General features: G+C 46.0%; 2 protein-coding genes across 3 annotated transcripts in view; both read left to right on the forward strand.

Annotated features, from left to right (window-relative positions):
* The first annotated feature begins 727 nt into the window (after window positions 1–727).
* The window catches only part of HOXA3 (homeobox A3), a 34,468-nt gene continuing 13,117 nt past the window's right edge, over window positions 728–22,078 (forward strand). The window contains exons 1-3 of one of the 2 annotated variants that reach the window (XM_029071139.2): window positions 728–846; window positions 14,743–14,948; window positions 19,348–19,430. The gene's annotated coding sequence lies outside the window, so the exon portion shown is untranslated. Of the gene's footprint in view, window positions 847–14,742; window positions 14,949–19,347; window positions 19,431–19,469; window positions 19,708–22,078 lie in introns of those variants that run through there. The other variant, XM_029071144.2, reaches the window with a different exon arrangement.
* Window positions 10,498–13,794, forward strand: HOXA4 (homeobox A4). Its single transcript, XM_029071407.2, has 3 exons — window positions 10,498–10,764; window positions 10,816–11,392; window positions 12,077–13,794. The coding sequence occupies exons 1-3, from the start codon at window positions 10,582–10,584 to the stop codon at window positions 12,415–12,417; spliced, it is 1,101 nt and encodes a 366-aa protein (XP_028927240.1). The 5' UTR covers window positions 10,498–10,581; the 3' UTR covers window positions 12,418–13,794.

Below are 22,078 nucleotides of genomic sequence, written 5' to 3' on the forward strand. Positions count from 1 at the left end.
CAGTTATCCGCCAGCAAGCCACGGACCTGAAACTTTGGCTCTAAGACCCTTCTGAGGCAAAGGTGGAAAATCTGCAATGCAGAAACCCCCGTCCACACAGCCTGTGATTCAATCCAATGTTAATGTGCTGTTGGAAAAAAAAGAGGAAAAAAAAGGACAGAAAAAAAAAAGCCCATATGCTTTGTTAGAATGCCCTCCAGTCTCTCCAAAGTCTCCACTTCATTCTGAAATTACCTCTGTGGTTTCAACTTCCTAGAGAACTGATATTTACAGGATACCCGCATCAAAGATCTCGGCGTCTAAACAGACCCTATCGCCACCTTCCCACTTTTCACCCTTAACAGATTTGGTTTCTTTCGCTACAATTAATTTGCTACAAATGTAATGTTACTTACCCCATCATAGCTTGATTGGTTAACTCTTCTGAGCTTCTAAGAGCAACTAAAGATTTGCACATTTACTGACTGCTTACACTGATGCCTTCCCTTAAAAGTTATAAAACAGTAAACTTTATAAGCCCCAGTTCCGGCTATATGACATTTGGGTGCCAAATGAATAGGGTTTTGTCTATGAATTAGATCGTAAAATCATCCATAGCACAGACAGATAGGCTCACTGGCTATAAAAAGTCACGTGGTGCCATTAAAGTAAGTTTTATGGTTTTGGGGAGTTGACATCCAACATTATATACCACATAACATATAATCTCACTGACGCTGGACTTCATTTGACTCTTTTGCAGGCTACGTGTGCCGCCTGGTCATTCAAATTATCAATATTAGGTACAGAAGTATCCAAACCACAAGTTCTCAAAACTCTCTGAAAAATGGCTCCTTGCAAGTTAAGGTAAGTTTGGCTCACGAGTTCCTTAAAGTTTATTTGTACATTGAAAACTTCCCTCTTTCTCTTTCTCTTTCTCTCTCTCGTTCAATAACTCTGAGGGCTGCCACTGAATTCAAAAGAACTGAACAATCAGTTCAGGCTGTGGATTCCGCCGAAAACTTTTTGCCTTCCTAAATTAGAAGGGCCAACAACGAGCGAGAAATTTTACCAATCCAATCGGAGCAAACCACAATAAGTGACTCTGGCAGAGATTGATTTTTGAGGCCTAGCTTTAATTACTTGGACTACCGCAAACGTTAATGACTTCCGCTGCTTTCCGAGTTCTTCGCTTTGCAAAAAAAGGGATGATTTTTGCGTGGTTTTTTTTTTTTGTGTGCGTGTGTTGTGTGTGTGTGCGTGCGTGTGGCTTGTTAGAGCGAGGCCGAGAGAGAATGTCTGTGAACGGATGGGGTGAGGGCAGAGTCCAGCCATCCCCTTGTGTCGGGGCTGGATCTTTTCCGAAGAGCTGGGTCGGGGGGGCGTGGGGGTGGGGATGGGGTGCAGAGACGGGGGCGAGGCTGCTGGCTGCAGGCCCGGGGAGTGCTCTGAGCTGCGGGCAAGGAAGAACGGGGCGTTCGGTTTTGGCTTGGTGAAGCAAGTGTGGCCAGGACGGATATGATCTTTCGAGGGGCCGGGGCCTCGGGATTTATCCGAGGCTTTGACCCAAGACCCACGCGGGGTTTAGTGGGGTTGGGCAGGTCCTGGATTGAAGTGGGCTTCGCCTTTCGCTCAGGATCCGCAGTGTGTTGGCGAGCACGCTCCCTCATAGCTCTCCTAAGATGCCTTGCGCCATTGAGGAAGGGGTTTTAAGGGGTTGGTATTATATTTCGAGGCAATAGGCACATACACAGGGAGCCCGAGCCATACAGATGTAGGAGGCTATATTACCCCCGTCTCTGCCTCCCTCCCTTCGCCCCTCGCTGGCAATCGAAGTGTAGGCCCAGCTGCCTGGTCGCCTCGTCATTCTCTTTATTTCCGTGGACTCTTCTCACTAGCGTGTGATTACTCAGCAATAAACTTTATGGCCGGATTTAACTTTAGTCTTTGAATTTCCAGGGCTGAATGAAAGGGTAAAAGGACTTTCTTTCTTTCTCTTTCTTTCTCTTCCCCCTCTCGGGAGAATTAGTATTTCAATGCAGTGGGTTCCAGCCACCCTATCCGTCTAACTAGTTAGCAGTTGAAAAACACACAAAACCCAACCCACCTCCCCATCACCCTTCTCTCCACAACCGCGGTCTGGATGGGGGCGAAACGGCGCATCTTCAATGCAGAACTTAAAAGTCTTGCAGTGCTATTAGCTTGTTTTTCCTGACACGTCATAAAGTGGCATTTAAGGAAGAAATGGGTCGTTTGTCAGTAGGAGATTTCCGGCTTTCTTTTGTTAGCCTCCCTTTCTATTTGATCGTTGCCAATTTCCATAATCTAGGTTTTCGAAATAGATTCCCAAAATGGCACCAGCGGAGCTATATTTTTGCCCGCCCTGAGCCCATCAACCCCTTCAAATCCCTATTGTCGCCTCCTGTTCTGCCCATATTTTTCGGAATTTAAAAAGAAAAAAACAAAACAAAAAAAACCCGAAGTGATTCTCCCCTTACAGTGACGTCCTTATAAACCTGGCGATCTCCTGAGCAGAGGCCACAGGAGCGGAGTTGCAGATAACCCACAGAATCCTCCCTCCCCATCGCTCTGTTGAGTTAAACCAAAGTTCTCAAACTTCCTCTGAAATTAAAAAAAGGAAGGAGGCACGATTTTTCCAGACGCTTTCCTGTTTGAGGGTCTGTCTGTAAGCGTTGACCAGAGAGGGTATTTTACGTAACTCTTGCCTGAATCGGGAATTGACAAATATACGGACTTCCAAACTGTCTTTAAAGTTTACTGCCCAACCCCTGCACACTAATGTTAAACCTAAAGCCTCCAGAGGTTCGGAGGTATTACGAGCATAAATGTAAGGGAGACAAAGTTGTGCGAAAGTAAGTAAACCTTTTCCCTCATCGTCTGGCCCTGTGCGCTGGGAGAAATCCGCCTAGTAAAATGTAAATCTGGGTATCTACTAACTTAATAACTGGAATCTAGAATCTAGGAAGTGTGCATCTGCCTTTAGGCGAAGCGAGGGGAAAAAAAGGAATATAATTGTTGGTGTGTAGGGTAGGGGCGGCGGGGGGGGGGGGGGTCAACTCTTTTCTTGATTATGCTGCCGGACTTCCGTCTCCGTCATTAGAAAGCATTTGTTCAAGGTTTCATTTGAGTGACCTTCGGGTAATTTGATGAAGAGATTTCTTGGTGACTGAAATTACAATCTTAGAAAGAAGTTGATGGGCCACGGACATAATCTAGCAACTCATTCGAAATATATTTCTAGCTAGGGTAGGTATCTATGCCTGGATACGTGTCTTGGCATTATAGAGGTGTCTGTATGTGCAAAATGGTGTGGAGGAGATTATCTGACCCTCAGTGTCTATTTTCATATCTACCGCCAAGATTTTCTCAATGGATCACAAACTTGTGTGTTACCAATACTAAAGATTGTCTTCTATCAGATCGTCCAAGTTGTTTCGGTTTTCAACTTCTTTAAATTTAGAGTTTAAGATGGTGCCCTCAATGGAAACCCAGACCAAACTCCAGTCCGGAAACTTTTTGAAAAAGCACAAATCAGAATGATCCTCTCTTTCTTTTTTTTTTTTTTTTCACTGAGATTGAGCTCATTGAAAAAAAAAAGAATGAAAAATCATACGGTTATCTAGATAGTTTCCATAGTGGATTCCTTTTTTTTTTTACCCCTTCTACCTCTAGCTTTGGTCTTTTGGAGAAGGCAACTTACTTAGGGATCATCGCCACTGTGCCTTTTATTAAATGCCTTTAGCGTCTCTCTTCCTCCAGTATGTTTACAGGCGTCACTATACATACACATATATACCCGAATTTCCAGGGCACATCTGTTTGCTGATATTCCCTGATCAAGAAATTCCATAGGAAGTTTTTGGTCACACTTTCTAAAACGTTGTTACATTTTCCGTGTGCTAATTTCAAAACATGATGCTAGCCTGTTCTTCAGAAATTCGTCTTGTGTGCCTTGAGAGAAAGTAGTGCAGGATTTCTGATCTGAGAGAGAATGGTTCTCATTTGGACAGAGAACAATGCCACAGTTTTCAAACAATTAATAATGGAAGAACATATTACTTTCTGAAAGATATCATAGGTAAAGGGGAAATAAACCTTTCTCTTTGCGTTAAAAATCACATTATTTTAAGTCTCAGCCCTGATTCGCTCTTCTGAGCAATACAAAGTCATAACTTCCACAACCCTTTCTATTGATCTTGGAGAGGGGAGATGGGGTGGAGTGAGGGTTCTCTTAGTCGGCAATATGGCTCTTAGAGCCATAGAACAGACCCGGCCACGATCTTATTCTACCACATATGTAGATGGGAAGGTGTACCACACACACTAACCAAGATAGGAAATCTTGAAGCATTTGCCTCGGTTTCATTTGCTATTTTACAGGAGGAATCTGTCCTCATCTCCCCTCCCCCTCCCCAAAAATGGTCTTTTCAATAATAATATTTGTTATGAAGGTTATTGGGTAATTATTGCAATTTTGTGAAACAGTCCTTGCTTGAGGTGAAGTCTGTCATTGGATAACAAATGGCAACCCGTGCAGTTCACTGCCGGGTTAAGTAAATGCAGAAAAGATAAATCTGCACACCCCAGGAATCACCAGCAGAGCTCGCTTTAGACCAAGTTCACAGTCAACTCGTTTGCCTAGGCAAGCTTTCCAAACAATCAGCCTTGTGGTTTATTTTTAAATAAAGGAAAAATGACGAATGTAACTCCCAGTCCCAACTTTCTCCCCCATCACCTCTCTCTCTCTCTTTTTTTGCATTTTCGAGGTTCCCCCAACTTACCCAACATTTCCCTGGCAAACGTAACCATGAGCGTCTTGGAGTTAAGCTAGTCCCTCCAGCGCTGACGAAAGATATGGGAAACTGAATTGACAGCAAATATAGTAATGGAAGAGAAAAAATAAACCTCCCCCCAACACCCGCACCCCACCCCCCCGCCCCCGCCCGCTTCCAAAACATACTTTACGAAGCAGGGGCAACAGCAGAGCCATTGAAACAAACGGCGCACCCTCTTACTCCTGAAAGACGAGGCATAGCTTTTGTATATCTTTGTGGTTAGGGCGTTACAACTGCAGGTCAAAAAGTTGAGGGTCAAAAGTTTACGTTTTGCACCACTCTTAGTCATCTGCCCAGACAGAGTTTGATGTCAATGTTATAGCCGAGATCTTGACTATCAGCACAAAAGATAAAAAAGCTTTGAGTTACGCGTGTATCACAGTATGGACTCCAGGTGAACCCTGGTGGTTGAATGACCTCAATTACTGAGGAAAGGATAGAAAATTCCTCTTTTCAAGAGTAATATACGCTGTATTTCATCTTGAATTATCGGCCACATTTTGACTGAATATCAGTGGCTCGGATGCAGCAGGTAAACAGGCATATATTACCCAAACACCAACACACTTCATATTGTTTGAAAACTGTTTGCCTATCCGTGGCTTTTGTCAGGTAACAAAATGCACAAAACTCGTCGGTAGGTTGTATTTCTTTAATAGCGTAGAAAGCTAGCAAACTCTTAAAAGTCACTTTAAAATGGGATGCGATAACTCACTGATTTTATTCGTATGCTTTTGATTTGCCCTGATTTTTACAATGACCCCTTCAATCTGTATAAACAAGAGCGATCCGGATCTATATTTTCAAGGATATATTATTCCCAGATTTTCAAACGCAGAGAACATCTCTTAGTATTCAGATATGTCGTTTGGCAAGAGGAATCTTAACTCTGAGAAAAAAAAATCCTTGTATGAAAGCTATGCCGATGAAAGGAGAAAAGAGGATTTTCTGTGTGTTGAAGGATTTTCGATTTTCTGTGCATGTTTCGTGCCTCTTATTGAGATTTCCCCCTGTCTTTAAGGTTATATTCCAATTATTTCCAGAGAAACGCTTACCAACCTTTGAGTCAACAGCTGTACACATTACAGACCAAAAAAAAAAAAAGAAAGATGTTTTGGACTGAACATAAATTCTATAATAAAATGCGTGCACTGACACTTTGAAAGAAAAGACAACTGTGATTTCTAGGAAAAGACAGAGAAAAAGAGACGGGGAGAGAAAGAGAGACAGAAAAAGAGAAAAGAGGAAGAGGTGGAGGAAGGGAAGAGAGATTGGGGAAGGAAGATGGAAAGGAAGAGGAAAGGGAAGAGGGGGTGAATGGAAAAGAAGGGTAGGGAAGGAAAGGGTGGGGAGGAAAGGGAGAGGAGACAAAGAAAATGTATTGAGGACACAAGGTAATCAAGATGTTTCATCACGTAGATGTTAATTGGACTTGGAAAACTAAACAATGTTCCTAACTATTTAAATGCCTCCAAATTTTCAGAGTGTAGTGGGGGTCATGATTTGTATAAACTATTCATGTATTGTGTTTCAAGTAGTCATTTTCAGAATATTCAAAAATGATCAAATACTTTTCTTCCCTCCATTTTTTTTTGGGGGGGGAGAGGGTTAAACGATTGATTTGCTGGTGTGTACATTCACAGATTAAATTTTTAATGAGTACCTTTCTGATAGGGAAATCACAGTGCTTTTCGCTAGGCCAAGTGTGAAAGGGTAAAGTTTTCACTATGTCCAAAACATGTAGCCAAATGTGTATTCATTTTATAGCTAGAAGTAGGAAACGTGGTGAATAGTGTTTGTAGCACAGCTCACCCCACCAAGGTTAGACCTGAAGACACACAATTGTGGTGAGTAATAGAACAGATTTTGGTTTTCTTCAATACACTATGTTTTCACTGTCTTAGGTTAAGAACACGTGACATACCTTAAAAAAAGATTTCAACGTCAATAATTATTGACACCTTAGTTATTTTTTTTAAATGAAAGAAACGGGAAGCTAGGTCAGATATTAATTTGGGCTGAAATATTCCTTTATTCTGTAGGTTCCTTCCTCGAAGGCAGAAGGCAGGGCTCTTGGATACAATCGTAGATGAAATTCATTTAAATTCGAATACCAATCACAGTTCGTGGATCCAAGTTGTGTTTGATCCTTAACCTGAGACCAAGCAAATCATCCCATATCCAACCGGTCAAGTGCCTAAATTCACTTTCAGGAAGGGAGGGAAAGAATCCTAACAGGCCACCTTCACAGATTAGGAAACGCCAGCGTCTATCATACCTCCCTAACCACACTCTTGAATATCGAACTGCTGGCGTTCGGTGGGACTCTCGGCTCAAAGAACAAAGGATAAATACAGTTGAAACATTCCATAACGTTTACATTTCCTCGCGAGTTTTTTTTTTTGATTTTCTCTCAGAAGGAATGACCTGAGCAAAGCACCCCGCTATCTAAAAGACACTGTATAGACCTTTTAGAAAAGCTAAGTCCAAGGCCGAGGTGAACTTCAGGTCACCGCGTCTAACAAATATGAAAATGTCGGCTGGTGAAGGGCGCGCCTTGTTATTTAACAAAGACTGTCAATGTGTAAGATTAATAAGAAACAAAATGCACACGGTGTCACTTTTCGGTCACTTTGAAACTAGGGACAGGATTGCATTCAAGAAGCGAAGCTGCTCCAAATATATTCAAAATGATTCAAATCAGATTCAAACGAGACTGCAAATGTAGCACTCTTCCGTGCTCTCGCTCTCCCTCTTTCTCTCTCTTACGCGCACTCTCTCCATCTGTGGTGCAAGGATACGATGGAAAGTTATTTCACTTAATGGGATTTTAAAAAATCTTTTCTCGTAAATATATTTTATCGGTGCACGTGGAAATGAGCAGATGTGCTTACATGTTTCACAGGGAAGGGATAACCCTTTCCCACTGCTGGTGGATGTTTGGGATTGGATCCAGTTGCTGAATGAAGATTAGAAATCCCCCTCTCTGCTTCATTTCAGTGAATCCCATTTCTCCTCTGGAGAGATGCTGCTGGTAAACTTTTGGTCGTTTATTAGTTGGGTAAGCGTCTTGCCCGCTTTGGTTTGGTTTCTCTTTGCTTAAGTATAAACAAATGGTATTTTAATTTTTTTTAATTTGGTGGAATGATGCTACATTTTGAAGGGGGGGGTGGTTCTGGAGAAATCAGAAAAGGTACTGAGATTGTTTATTACAGCCATAAATCTTGCAGTAAAATGTCAAAATGTCGGTGTGTGAGATAACACTTGGTGGTCTTGGCTCAGTTTTTGTTTATGATAGCAAACCACAAAGACAAGTTACAGGCCTTTAGAGATCCTGTATAAGCACATCTTCACAAAGTAATAGAACCACATGAAAAACAAGCTTCAGCTAACCAGTTTAGGTCAACTATATACAAAACAGTGTTCATTTCTCTTTAACTTCTAAAAATAGAAATACAGTAGAACTCTTCCGTTTAAACAACATCAATTTGAGTTTTAATACTTGTAAATAATACTAAACAGACGTAGTCCAGAGCTTTAGAATGAAACGCCGATCATCCTAGGGAAGGTGCGAAATTCCATGGTTTGTACCGCGATCTGTGAATAGCCGTGAACTGGTCTGGAAGTCGTGATGTATTTCGAACAGCCTACGATTTTCATGAGTCTGCTGGTAATCTTAAAAATATTTTATTATTTGCTGTTGATTTCTAATGATGCTTTCTTTTTAAAGCAAACTCCAAATGAGATTGCTTCCTCCTTTCAGAAACCCTTGGGTTGGGGAGATATTACCTCCTAAAGAGCTTATTAGTTTTATGTCGGTAGGTTTGCGAGAATGTAGGCTGCCGTCCGTTAACAGTAGAAAAACCTCTTTGTAACAGTTCTGGGAGATTGGAGAGAGAAAGCTAACAAGATCCTTCTCTTCAACCTCTTTTTCCAAATTAGTTTAAAGATTAGTCGAATATAATAGGCTTTATGTGGCTAAGCATTAAATGGCCATCCATCAAATGGATATATTCTAGCATTTAGTAACTCATATGTGTAACTGATATAAATGAAGACAGAATTACTTAAAACCGTTCCTTCTGGAGTCTATCTCGGTTTAGGATATAACTTTCTCGTAAACCTTTAGAAGTTATTCTATCTCTACTCACTTAGTGAGAAAACTTTTTATAATGTCTTTGAAAAATTAGCCCCGTTACACCATCTGGAGAATTCCTGACTTACATGTCAGTCAAAATATATTTCTGACGGCGACCATGTTACGGTGCTCTCAAATAATCCAGGCTGAATTGCAGAGACTATAGGCGTGCCCGTATCTCAGATAAGGAAAGGATTAAAAAAAAAAACCCAGCATCGATATTTACATTGAATTAAATGAATAAGTAATTTATTTGTTAATAATATTGTAGTATTGTAACCGTCACTTTTCAATTACCTAATGGCAGGAGACAGTCTTTTTCTCCTCTCTTTCTGAACTATAGATACAGTCGCCTGGCTACTTTCCAGTAACCCAGAAACTACAGCCTAACCTATAAATTCAAGTCCAGCAGGGTAAGGCACCACCTTAGAAAACTGAGATCCAAAAAGAAACGTAGTATTTTAGAAGAGGCCTCCTCTGCCTCCGCTGGACATCGTGCCACTGGTCCCTTTAGTTTTACAGGAAGTTGTTTATTTCGACGTGTGATTTATTTATTTCTCCCCGTAGCCCCGCAATACAGGCACCTTTACACACACTCACACCCACGTCAACTCTTTGGCCTTTGTTTTTAATCTTTCTTAGCGACAGCCACATCCACCTAGATGGTATTTCTTATCAGAGCTCCCACTTTCCCGAGGGAGAATTTTATTTTTTTAAAAAAATGATCCAATCGTCAGGAAATCGTCCGAAAAGCCCCGGGAATCAGTGTCTTGTCAGCTCGGGTGCCGCCGGCCTGCCTCTCCCTCCTCTCCTACCCCCGACCGCCAATTCAGCGGGCTCGGGGCGGGCGGGAGGTTGCGGGAATGAAACCCGCTTTTATGATGATGATGATGATGATGATGAAAAGATCACATTGGGAGGATGCGCGTGTGGTCCAGATGACCACCTCGTCGTCTCCCATTGCCCCTCCGAGTGGGCCCCGGGGAGGGGGGGGGGTCTTAAAGGGGGAGAGGAGGCCGGAGCGGCCGGTCCTGATGGCGGGGCCCGAGGAGGGCGCGCGCCGCGGCCCCGGGGGCTCCGCGGGCGCGCGCCCTTCCACCCCGCGGCTGCGCGCGCCCCTGCCCCTCCCGCGGCTCCCCCCGCCCGGACGAGGGGGGGCCACGAGGGGGGGGGGTTGCGGGGGTCGGCGGGGGGCTCGTCCCCACACCTTCCCCCTCTTTTTCGCCCCTCTCGCCGCGGGCGGAGCGGCCCCCGTCAACCGTCCCCCCCCCCCGGCATCCATCATCCAGCCCCGCGTTTCCTGATCCGGGGCCCGCGCGCGCGGCCTGCCCATTGGTCCGCGCGGAGTCACGTGACAGTGGCGTTGGCAGCGGGCCCGGGGGGGGGGAGCAGGGCCGGGGGGGGGGCGGGGGGGGGAGGCCCCAACTTTGTCCGCGGCAGCGGGGGGGGGGGGGGAGGAAAGGGGGAGGCACTTGACAGCGGGGGGAGAGGAAAGGAGCGGGGGGGGGGAGGGGGGATGGTAAGCGCAGGGAGGAGGGGGAGGGGCCTCGCTGAGCCCAGAAAAACGACAACGCGAGAAAAATTAGTATTTTTGCACTTCACAAATTAATGACCATGAGCTCGTTTTTGATAAACTCCAACTACATCGAGCCCAAGTTCCCTCCCTGCGAGGAGTACGCTCAGCACGGCGGCCCCGGCGGCGGCGGCGGCGGCGGCGGCGGGGGCAGCTTCCACCCCCACCAGCACCACCCGCACGGCCAGCACCCCCAGCACCAGCACCACCACCACCCCCAGCACCACCCCCAGCCAGCCCAGCACCACCCGCCGCCCCCGCAGCAGCAGCAGCAGCAGCAGCAGCAGCAGCAGCCTCAGCACCTGCAGCCTCCCCAGCATTCGCATCCCGGCGGCGGCCACTCGCCCCCCGGCTACTTCCAGCAGCGTCCGAGTAGGGATGCAGGATACCAGGCTCCTCATCCCCCTCCTCCTCCTCCTCCTCCTCCTCTCCCTCCTCCTCCTCCGCCACCCCAGGCTCTCTACCCCGGGCAGCCACCTAGTTACCCCTACGGCTACGGCAGCGCCAGCCCCGGGAGGCAGCAGCAGCAGCAGCAGCAGCAGCAGCAGGACCAGCCCCCGGGCACCTCGCCCCATGCCAAAGGAGCCGGGCAACCCTTACTCCAGACCCACGTTCTGCAGCCTCCTCCCGGGAGGCAGCAGCAGCAGCAGCAGCACCCAGCTCCACCACCTCCTCCTCCTCCTCCTCCTCCTCCTCGCCACTGCGAGGCGGCCCCCTTGGCCGGCGTCCCTGCAGGTGGCAGCCCTCCTGGGTGCCCCCTGCTCCTGCCTGACAAGAGCCTCTCGGGCCTGAAAGGCAAAGAGCCCGTGGTGTATCCCTGGATGAAGAAGATCCATGTCAGCACTGGTGAGTGGCGCCTTGGAGCGGGGGAGGAGGGAGCGGGAATGGCTGGGGGAGGTGGGGGTGGGGGGGAGAGAAAGGGGGTGGGAGGGCACCGGGGGCAGAAAGAGGGAGAGGGGGGCATCGGCGGCCCGAGGGGAGGGAGGACAGCGACAAGAGCCAGGCTGCTGCCCGGCTAGTTGGAGTGGTAGATCTGTGTACGTGAGGGTGTGGGGGGGTGTGTGTGTGTGTGCGTGTGTGTGTGTGTGCCACCTAATAAAAACGTGAGAAACCTTTTGTATCCGGGGTCCCTTTATCAGGAGATTTACGAGACGCCAAACTGTTAGGGCAGTAATTATAGCCCCCATAAATTTAATTGCCCTGGCAGTGGCTCTGGGCCATGTGTCTTTGAAGCTTTTCTTCAGCCCCAATGCCCAGCACCATTTTTTATGGCTCTCGATTGTTTCCCATTGTCAATAGCCTGTGAAACATTTTCTCTACCGTTTATGTATCTTACGTGTACTGGGTGTCAGGTTATTATATAATGATTATGTCCAATTGCTCTTTTTCCCTCTCCTTCTCTTCGTCCTTCCTCATCGTCCTCCTCTTCATCCTTTCCCTCTTTTCTTCCTCTCCTCCTCGTCGTCGTCCTCCTCCTCCTCCTCCTCTTCATCCTCCTCGTCCTCCTCCTCCTGGGTTGTGTATGCTCAGTCAACCCCAATTACAATGGAGGGGAACCCAAACGGTCTCGAACCGCCTACACCCGGCAGCAGGTCTTGGAGCTGGAGAAGGAGTTTCACTTTAACCGTTACCTGACCCGGCGGCGTCGCATCGAGATCGCCCACACGCTTTGCCTCTCGGAGCGCCAGGTCAAGATCTGGTTTCAGAACCGGAGGATGAAATGGAAGAAAGACCACAAGCTGCCCAACACTAAGATGCGTTCCTCAAACCCAGTCTCTGCCAGCCAGTCATCAAAAGCACAGACTCAGGGCCAGCATCACCACCCCCACCACCATCCAGATGGCTCCACATCAAACTCCTCAGCACTATAATCTCACAGAGATCTACCTAGTTCCTATTTTTCCCCCAACTGCTTTTGCTTTCCTTTCCTCCCTCCCCTTCCCCCGCCTTCCCCCTCAGTTCTGGACCACATAAACACGAAGCAAAACCCAATTGTGTGTGTAAAGAAAGTGAAAATTCCTGCACCAGAGTACAGGTTGCTTTCCATTCCATTCCTGGACAGCTATTCCGATGATTTAGATACTGCTGGCGTGCTACCATAATAGTTAGTTATGGAAATACCTGCAGAGCAAGGGCTGGGAGATCCTGAATCTTTGAGAAGGATCCCTTGGTGTAAAATACCTCTGAAAGAGGGTTAGAAAAAAAAAAACAACAAACCCCACAGACTAGTGATACATTTACACAGAATCAGACACTGAGTTGAGTATGGCTGTTTGGGGAATGTGTGTATGAGCCACGTCCAGAAGGAAGAAAATAAGCTTTCCCTCCATGGAGGTCAACTCACAAGAGCTTAACGAGCTCAAACATGAGAGACATTTTGAACATCCTAAGGTTATTTAATTGGTTTCTAAGTGTATAGCCCCTGATGTAGTTGTGACACATTAGTTTCTCTTTATCCCGCATTTATTTAAAATATTGTTATAGGGTTACTGTCTTACTCCCTGGCACGGTCCAGTGAGTGAGAGGAGTGCTTTTAGGTCCATGTGCAACTGTAAAATTGTGCATTTTCTTGTTCTGTATATAGAGCGAAGTGCTGGGAATAAACTGTAAAAAAATTAAAGGCTTAAAACACAGGTTCGTGTGTTTCCTAAAATTTCTGCTTTTATTGTTTGGCTGGTTAAAATTATCCCCTGAGTGCAAAGTGTGGGCGTGTCATGCTATATTAATTTTAATACTGATTGCCAACATAATGTGTGTTTGTCTTCAACTTTAGTTGGGCAGATGTCATGCTTTTTCGGTTGCCTGAATAACAACAGAAAAGTTCACAATAGAAGAAAGTGTTATTTATTGTTTAGTTGCCTGGCGGTTGTTTTTTGGGTGGTTTTTCTTTTTAACAAACTTGGCATAGACTTAGCTTGGATCTTTCTGGTTATGTGGATATGTCCTTCTCTATATAAAGCAGCCTGCACGGAAGTCCAGCAAATTCCGTAGGGCTGATTTGTGCAATCCAGTTCCACATTGAACCATGATGACACCTGAAATAAGTGGTCGGTCATTATTAATTCATCACATTGGTATTTATTGTACCTTTTCAAGTAACTAGCATGTGTTGCGGGAAAAAAATATACAGTTGTGCAAAGAAGTTTTGGTTGACTGTCTGTTTTAAAGATCCCCGTATACTCAGCAATGTTTTGTGTTCTGGAAAAGAAAAAAAAAGAGCTTTAAAAATAAAATGAAACTCTCCGGTACCACTCAGAAGTTTCATTTGAGAGAAATGGGCGGGATGATGTCACAACGGCATTCAAGCGTAATTGTAAGGAGCTCAAAGACCAGGAGATGCAGAGGATTCGCATACTAGGAAAATCCAAAATCTTACGTTCTTTAAATTATTAGGCAATTTGGTATCCTAAGTATATTCTCCTCATCTTCGGTTTTTGAGGTTTTTTTGGGGGGGGGGGTTGTTTTAGCCCTACCTGATTAAACAAGCAAAAATCTTAGACTAAACCATTTGTGGGGCAACCCCAACCATCTTGCGGACACACACCCCTGCCTTCTGTTCTAACAGAGAAAGATGTTTAGTGATGAAACGACTCCCATCGCAGGAGTCCAGATATTTAGATTCCGGACATTAAGAGATTCGTTGAGTTTTCCATGAGAACGTAGGTTTTCAAAGAAAAAAATGAAAACTTAACTGGGTCCCTCCAAAAGAGCCTCTTCTTTGCATAAAATCTGTGTACATTTGCCCTTCAGTGTTTAAGACACTTAACTAAACATCAGAAAAAGTACGATTCTTTTACATGCTGCTATCTGTTGCCGGCAAACGTATGCCAGCTCTTTAATTATGAACGAAATGGTGTAGATCTGAAAATGAAGTAAAACATTTCGAGCTCTTGGCTAGCTCCCATTTCTCTGCCAGGCTTTTGTTTGTGGCTTGCCAGTAAAACTCAGGGTTGGAGAAATAACCGCAACCATTCGCTAAGGATTCAAAATGCATTTTAGAAAGTGTGGACGGTGTACTCGGGTAGGCTGAGTAAACGATGTTGATAAACTGACTAACCTTCCACACACACTCCACCCTGCCCCCCTCCCCCGCACCCACACACTTTTTAAAAGCGAAATTAAATCGCTCTGAAAATAGCAATTTTACTAAGAATCATTAATCACCTCACAATAAATACTTCTTTGTAATTCAACAGCAATTCTGAAAGGCATTCTCTCGGAAAACTCTGTGGAGGAGGAAAGGATCTTCCTGGAAAAATGTGGTCATGTGTAAGGAAGCAGCATCTTGGCTGGCTACAAAAAAAAAATCCCCCCCCAAAAAAACCCAAAGCAGGAGTAGAGTCTCGGTGGAAATTGAGTGTCGGACTGCAAAGTATCAAATGGCAGAGTCTCATCATTTAAGGTAATTGCTCATATTTACCCTTTTTGGGGGGAGGGGAGGTACTGAAGTCTCACCAATCTTTATATATAGGGCCTTCGGTCAGTTATGCTAGGGAGAATTTAGGCAAATTATCCAGATCATTCAGGCCACAAAATACCTTGTTTTGAAATACCCAGGTAAGGAAGATCATTTTCTTCTTTTAAGTAACCCCGAGAAGACTTCAAATCTCTTGTTTCTCTTCACTAGTGGAGACCCTAGTCTTAGAGTCAGGATGTTAACACAATTTGGTAATTTCAACTGTGAGGTTTTTAATCTTGCATTGTCCGCCCTTTGCTAGGGCAACCATAAGAGTTCACCGAAAGGACAAATTTTCTGTCCCATTAATTGTTTTTTTAGGGAAGCCGACTGGCCCTGCAAACCCTTGACCTTTAAAGGCAGTATTCTATGGAGCCTATAGCCTTAGACCCAACCCCTCCGTGCCTCTTTATCTCTCTGTCTCTCCGGATCGGCCTCTCTCCGTCTCTGTCTCTCTGCGTCCTTCGCTTTCTCTCTCTCCCTCTCTCTCTTCTACTTAAGCTACAGAAGGAAGATTCGCAAGTTTCTGGGAATGGAGGTTTTGTTCACATCTGAAATCAGCCTAAATCGGATCCGAGACACTTTAATTGTCACAGTTTGAGCCAAGTACTTATCGCCCTCCCCCTGAAGAAAAATGGCAGTTTGCAGGCTATCTTTCCTAGTTTTGCTGAAATCTATGATATACCTGGTGTTTTATTACAGGAGGAATTCAACTGTGACAGGCATAGTGCAGTACTTAATACCTAGAACTGGGCTCCATGGGAAGATTTCCTAGATAGATTACATGAAGGTGGGGGTCGGGGGAACGTGGTGTGCCTTCTGCACAATTTCAAGAATTCTACTCATGAGGGCTCCCGGATGTCTCCTTATTCCCCACATTCCCTACATCCCACATGCTCCCGTGTAGCTTATTCTCTCTGCTGTCTCCCATTAGGGCTTCCCCGTCCAGCCTCATGGCCTGGCAGCTTCGCTCAGAATAGTATCTTCATTTAGTCCCAGCGGTTCCAGAGCACAAACAGACTGGTGACTGTTTAAAACAGGCTTCCTAGGATGCCACTGTAAATCGATAGGCAAACAGAGACCCGTCATCCCCGTGGGCCTGGGTGAGCTCTGTTGAGACGGTTGAGACTTTTCTTAAAGCCCTCGTAGCCAGACTCGCCCCGGAGATAGAATAAATATCACAATAGTCTACCCCGAATTATAGATCGGTCTAATAACAATTACGCTTGCCCTTTCAATGGGTTTCTGGGACTTGAGAAATAGGACCGCGAGGAGATAGGTTGTTTCGGTTCATTAATAATAACTGGGAGCATGTTTATGATAGCTTGAGACTTCTTCCAGCTTCAATCCACCCGACAGCTCTATTATGTGCCGCTCACACCAGATCCGTTACCTGCCTTACTTCTCTTATTACGGGAACTGGGGAGAGGTGTGTGTCTGTGTGTATGTGTGTGTGTGTGTGTCGTCTGAACTATGATATAGCCATGGGCAGACACCACCCCATGCGTGTTCTACATGTAAGAATGCGCTCGTGTTTGGGTGGCTACACACCCATGTGTGTTTCCACATGTCAGAATGCACATGTGGGTAGATCTATCTACCCACGGTTCTTTCTTGGTGTCAGAATGCTTATGCATTTTGGGTTGACCTCTGTTGAATCCCTAACACTAACTCTTGGCGTCGTAGCTGCCTGGGAAATGCACACAATGGATTCCACCTTTCTTTGGGAAGCTCCCATCACACAGGCAAAGACACGGTGTAAAACCATCCCGAGCAAGTGTGAACAGTCAGCTCCTGCTTCATCACGGGAGCATATGTAAAGAGGATTATAAGAAAGATGGGCTGTTAAGGCCTCCTCTCGCCAAGAACCCGCATCCGGAATCCGGTGACCAATTTCGAACTGAGGTCCAGAAACTGACCTGCCCTCGGTTATTAATGGCCGAGTGGTTCGTCCAAGGCACTGAAAAGTTGTCGTAATCCACGGAGATTGGGGGACCCAAGTGAGCAAAAGGAGAAAGCTCTGCACTCGCAGATAAAGGTGTTGCCTCTGTTCATGGGGAGATATTGAAATTGTAATCTTTGAGGTCACGTGACTCATTAAATAATTAATGCAGATAGTCAGGAATGGATCTGTAGTCGTCAGGGTCTCACTAGGAGTGATTCTCTCAGAAGTGAAACCCAACTTCCTATTTGATAAAAAACACTCCCTCCGATTTATCCTGACAGACTTAAAACTCTCTAAGAAAGGCAATAGGGACTCTGCTGGTGAGTATCGAGTGAGCGTTTCGAGCTGCGTTCTCTTTTGACCGTTTCGCGGGGTTTGTAATGCGAGTCCGCCGAGCACGTTGCGACTGGGGGAGGTGTTGGAGATTTGCTTGGGGTGCCTTGTGGTCACATTCTGGCTTTTGTGATGAAGCGGGACCGGGTCGAGTACATTCGGTGATGTTCTGATTCACACTGTGGAAGGCGGGCTACCCCAGCGCGAGCGCGCCGCTTTGTTCCATTTTTCTGGCGTTAATAAATCACCGGCTCGGAGCACAGGGCCAAGAAGGCAGTGGCGAGCCAGGAAGCATCGTAAAGGAAAAGTCATGGGCAAATTTCTCTAAGACTCATTAGTCGGGACTATTTATGTCGAGGTGGAACTGCCGCAATGAACGTTATAAGCTCTGGGATAATAAAATAACGATAATAATAAAAACACCAATAATTAAAATAGGCATCATCCTAGTAGATGAAGCCTCACAGGCTTGGGAAATGGCTTCTGAGCAAGTGGCTTCAGAGCAAGTCTTTCAGGGGAAGTTTAGTCTAGTGTCTTGAGTGGCAAAGGAAAATATTGATGTGGCGCTCCGAGATATCAAAAAAAAAATCGAGGCTACCCTTTCTCAGAGGCAAACGGCATATTTCAAGAAGGGGAAAGCCTTCCGATAAAGCGTATGACAATTTGTAACCGAGTATTGATTAAAGATCAAAAGAGATCAAGGAGGAGATGGAGAGGAAATCATCAGGATGATTTCTAGGTGGGAAAGGGCAAAGAGAGCGGGCAACGGAATAGCAGCAAAGGATAAATCGAATGCTCGCTGCAGTCACTGACTCCTGAGCTGGCTATGGGGTCCAGTGAAGCAACTTGCAAAAATTCAGTGGGATCTGTTGGACAGTCTAACCCTATCGCCCAGGTCAGGCAGCGGTGACCCGTCAATCAATCAATCAGTCATCTTTATTGAGCGCTTAAATTGTGTGCAGAGCACTGTACTAAGCGCTTGGGAGAGTGCACTACAACAGAGTAGGTAGACACCTTCGCTTTGGACAAGCTGAGGGGGCTTACATCAAAACCTCTCCAGCCGGTGGCCATGATGGAACTATGAGATTACACAATGAAAGCAGCCCCTTCCTGAGAAGCTCTCTCGAGGCAGAACTGCAACCTTTCCCAGGACACCAACTCGAAGATTTTCCTTTTGTTTTTCAAGAAAGTTTTACGATGACAACATTGCTATTTTCTGCCCGGTGGGCAAGAGAGTGGACCGAATCTGGTTGCAAACAATGCATGCAATCGTTTTGCGACGTAGAGACTCCCTCTGTCTGTTGGTCAATTTGACCAAAATAGCAGGACTCTAAGGCGTCCGATGGCTGCCTTCTTGGCGTCCTGCAATACCCTCTTCAAGTGCCCGTTTCACCCTCATCCCCGCCCCCCGCCGCCGTCTCCAGCAGAAGTTCGCCAAGTCGAAAGGGTTTAGCGCAGCTGGGTTCTCGTTAGCCCACAATAAGGCTTGGCGAAGAGATGACGAGATCCAGGCTTGACTAAAAAGAAGACAAAACCGCTACCATGTTCAGCCCCGCTCGAAGACCGGAGCCCCAGTCTGATTTTTCTCCAACAGAATTCAACACCACTAATGGGGCTTCATGACTTCCCTTGACTGAGTGATCCCAAACAAGACTTCCCTTTGTTAGCGAAAGAAAATAAAGCATACGTGTGTAGAACTCGGAAGCTCTGAAGCGAGTTCGAATCAGAGAATAGAACCGAGCCACTTTGGAGGCGGAAAAAAAAATTCCTTATCCTCCTTCCCTTCCTCCCGTCAGGTCGAGGCAGAGAGGGTGGGAGAGAAGGGGAGGGAGGAGAAAAGGGAGCCTTATTTATTTTATCAATCCCTGTAAATGACCGTGTTCGGTCCATTTGTAGAACAGAACCTCTTAGGAGATAAACGCGATCCACGGAGGGACTTTAGAGACTTCTTATGTGCGCAAGGTCACTGCGTAGCGGAGCCTTTGCGAGCCACCCAGCCGCCCCACACTCCCCCAGTTCCCTCCAATCTCAGCGATCATTCACCCACTGCTGTTTGTTTGTCTGCAGAACGCCCGGGCACCGGAAAAGACGATTTACCGAACGCCCGAAGCAGGAAACAATTCAATGCACTGACTTGAAAATCTTAAGAGGTAAGCGCGCTCCACACCCCACTCTCCCGCGCGTCCCGGAATGAGGTTGGCCAAGGAAAAATCCGAGAAGCCTTTTCTGTCGTGCTCGCGGGCAACTCCAGTAGTCTGAAAGCGATTCTGATCAATCTTTAACTCAGCTGGAATTTTCTGGCCAGCTCGTTTCCCAGAGAATGCGGGATCTAGAGACAGACAAAGAATGATGCAAGTCAAGAGTGCTGGCTGGAGGGGCACTGGAATCAGGGAGAAGGCAGAGCGGTTTGAGCGGTAAAAGATACTGGTAATGGATGTGAAGGGTGCTTTTCTAGATTCTTAACCACAAATAATCAAACCCGCCTCTCAATTCCAAGCCTCTACAGACACCGTGAGGTTTCCAGCCAGGGCAGGCAACTGGGAGGGCGGTTCGGACACGGTGGCGGGGCATGGGAATGAGGAGGGGGGCTTGTTACGTTCCTGGCTGTTTGCATTGACTTCTTATAATTTTGGAGTTAGGGAAGTCGGAGTCCTAAGCCCTGGTTGGAGGAAACTTGCCTTAATGTCCCTGCTATTTCGAGAGTTTTTCCTCCCCGTGCTCGCAGATAAGTTGCTGGTATTGTGTATCACTAGGCCTTTCGAGCTGGATACATACTGTGCCTTTCTTTGGTGAGATACTCAGATGCTCGTGTCTGGCAAGAAAATATACTGGAGGTCATAGTGTCTGGGCATTTTTCTCTAGGTGGACGCGGAGAAAGTCTCCCAAGTTCTATTCAAGTTCCTGCTAGATGTGTCCTCTAGTTTGGGATGAAGGAAGGTAATTAGTATAGTTTACTCCCTGATAGAGGAGTCATAAATTACATGGCTACGAGGGTGGATCGTAAGGTTGAAGCAGCTTTCGGAAATCTTTTTTGCAAAGAGATACTGAACACGGAAGGTTTTCTTTGTTCTTTCAGGGGTTAGGCCTAGCACCTCTTACGGAAAGTGAAGACTGGGTTTAGAAATAAAAACCATAACACACCGTTTTCTTCTGAGCCCCTTGGTCCTTACCATTTGTTCCCCATAAAGGTATCATCAGTTTGTGAATTGAACCACCCTTCACCAGGGCGATTTTCTGCCAATCGCCGCCGTTTTGAAACGTTGATATGGGAGTGCAGCTTTTATTTATCAGAAGAAAAGTGAGAGGTATTAACCGAGCTCAGTTACTCTCCGTGTGTGTATGTATTATGCATATCAGTTATCAGTAACTCTGTGTGTATGTAGAATGCACCTAACATAATGTAATTGGTTGTGTATTATATATAGATAAGATTTGTAACTCTATATCTATTTGTTTAAAGCTAAACACACATCCTCAAGGGCCCTGACTACTTGGTATCCACATGCTTTGCAAAGGCACCTAAGAAGAAATGACCCATATTAAATAATATTCCAATAGCAAAGCTCACAATGAGTGAGACTTACTTTATACTTAGAGGGGAGCCACGCGTGTCGTCGCTTGGGGGAAAGATCTAAGTATATTTGTGATGGAGAAATCAGACTGCGATATTTGAATACAAATACCGCTAATCTCCCAGCAGCTTTTCAAATATTTACCAAAGACTCCCCTATTAGTCGGCTCTTTCCAAGCCAACTCTCAAGGTTTCTTTTGTTGCGCTGCCTGCCTGGGCTGACACCAAGTTGCACGCGCCCACGGCCGGGGCCTGCCAATGAAGCTGGGCTCAGACACAGAAGGCTCAGCTGGATGGAAACTTAGAATTTTAGGGGTCTTGGGAGGGGAATCGAGGAAAGGAGCGGGCCATAAGTCCCTTCTCCTTCCTCTCCCTTTCTCTGATCCCCACTGTAGGCCGGAAACCAGACGGTGTGTTGGCAGGCCAGGGCGGCTGAAATCTCTCCTCTCCTCAAACTGAATAAAAAAAAAAAAATCGTGGACCTGCCCAGAGAAAATGAATTCCAGAGCTGGTGAAAGGGGATAAATTTCAGCTGCTCGTGTTCTGCAGGGTCCAGGACACCCTAAAAAAAAAAAAAAAACAGGGAGCTGTCCTCCTCCTCCTCCCCCTTCTCCCCTTCTTCCCAAAGCACACCCTAGAGAAACTGTTTCTACAGTAAAAGTTCCATTTCCTTGGGAAAAACCTCAGCTCTCTCTTCTTTCCCCCTCTCACTCCCCCCCCCCCAACACCTCAAACGTTAATCGTTAAACTACAGTTTGAGCATTAACCTGATCATTAATGCGAATAAAGATGTTTTGGGGAATGGACTTGGGAAGACTCTAGCCCTTGCTAGCGTTAAGGCATTTAGCTGAAGCTGTGCCTCTGACTTATGATTGTGATTTATGGCTGCTGGGCCTGCTATTTGCTCAGGACTCCGAGTTCTGAAGCCTCTCTGCTTTTGGTCTAGCGCTGTCGAGAACTTTTTTTTGTTGTTTTCACAAGTGCCCCAATGTTGCTACGGGCTTGGGAAGATGGAACCCCTTCCGAGTTGGGGTGGAGGAGGTGTATGTGTGTGGGGTTAGTGTTCAGTATCTTTTCTAGTAGTGGAAGGGTGCTCCATGGAAAAGAACCTTTGGTTCCAGCCAGGCTCCTTTTCACTTTCTCTTTAGGTGGAGTCTGCAGCTGGAGTGGGCTAGCCTAGTCGAGTTAAGAGCGATTGTGGAGACCCGGAGACGGTTTAGACAAGGG

This window comes from Ornithorhynchus anatinus, chromosome 8 (assembly GCF_004115215.2).
Source record: "Ornithorhynchus anatinus isolate Pmale09 chromosome 8, mOrnAna1.pri.v4, whole genome shotgun sequence".
NCBI lineage: Eukaryota > Metazoa > Chordata > Mammalia > Monotremata > Ornithorhynchidae > Ornithorhynchus > Ornithorhynchus anatinus.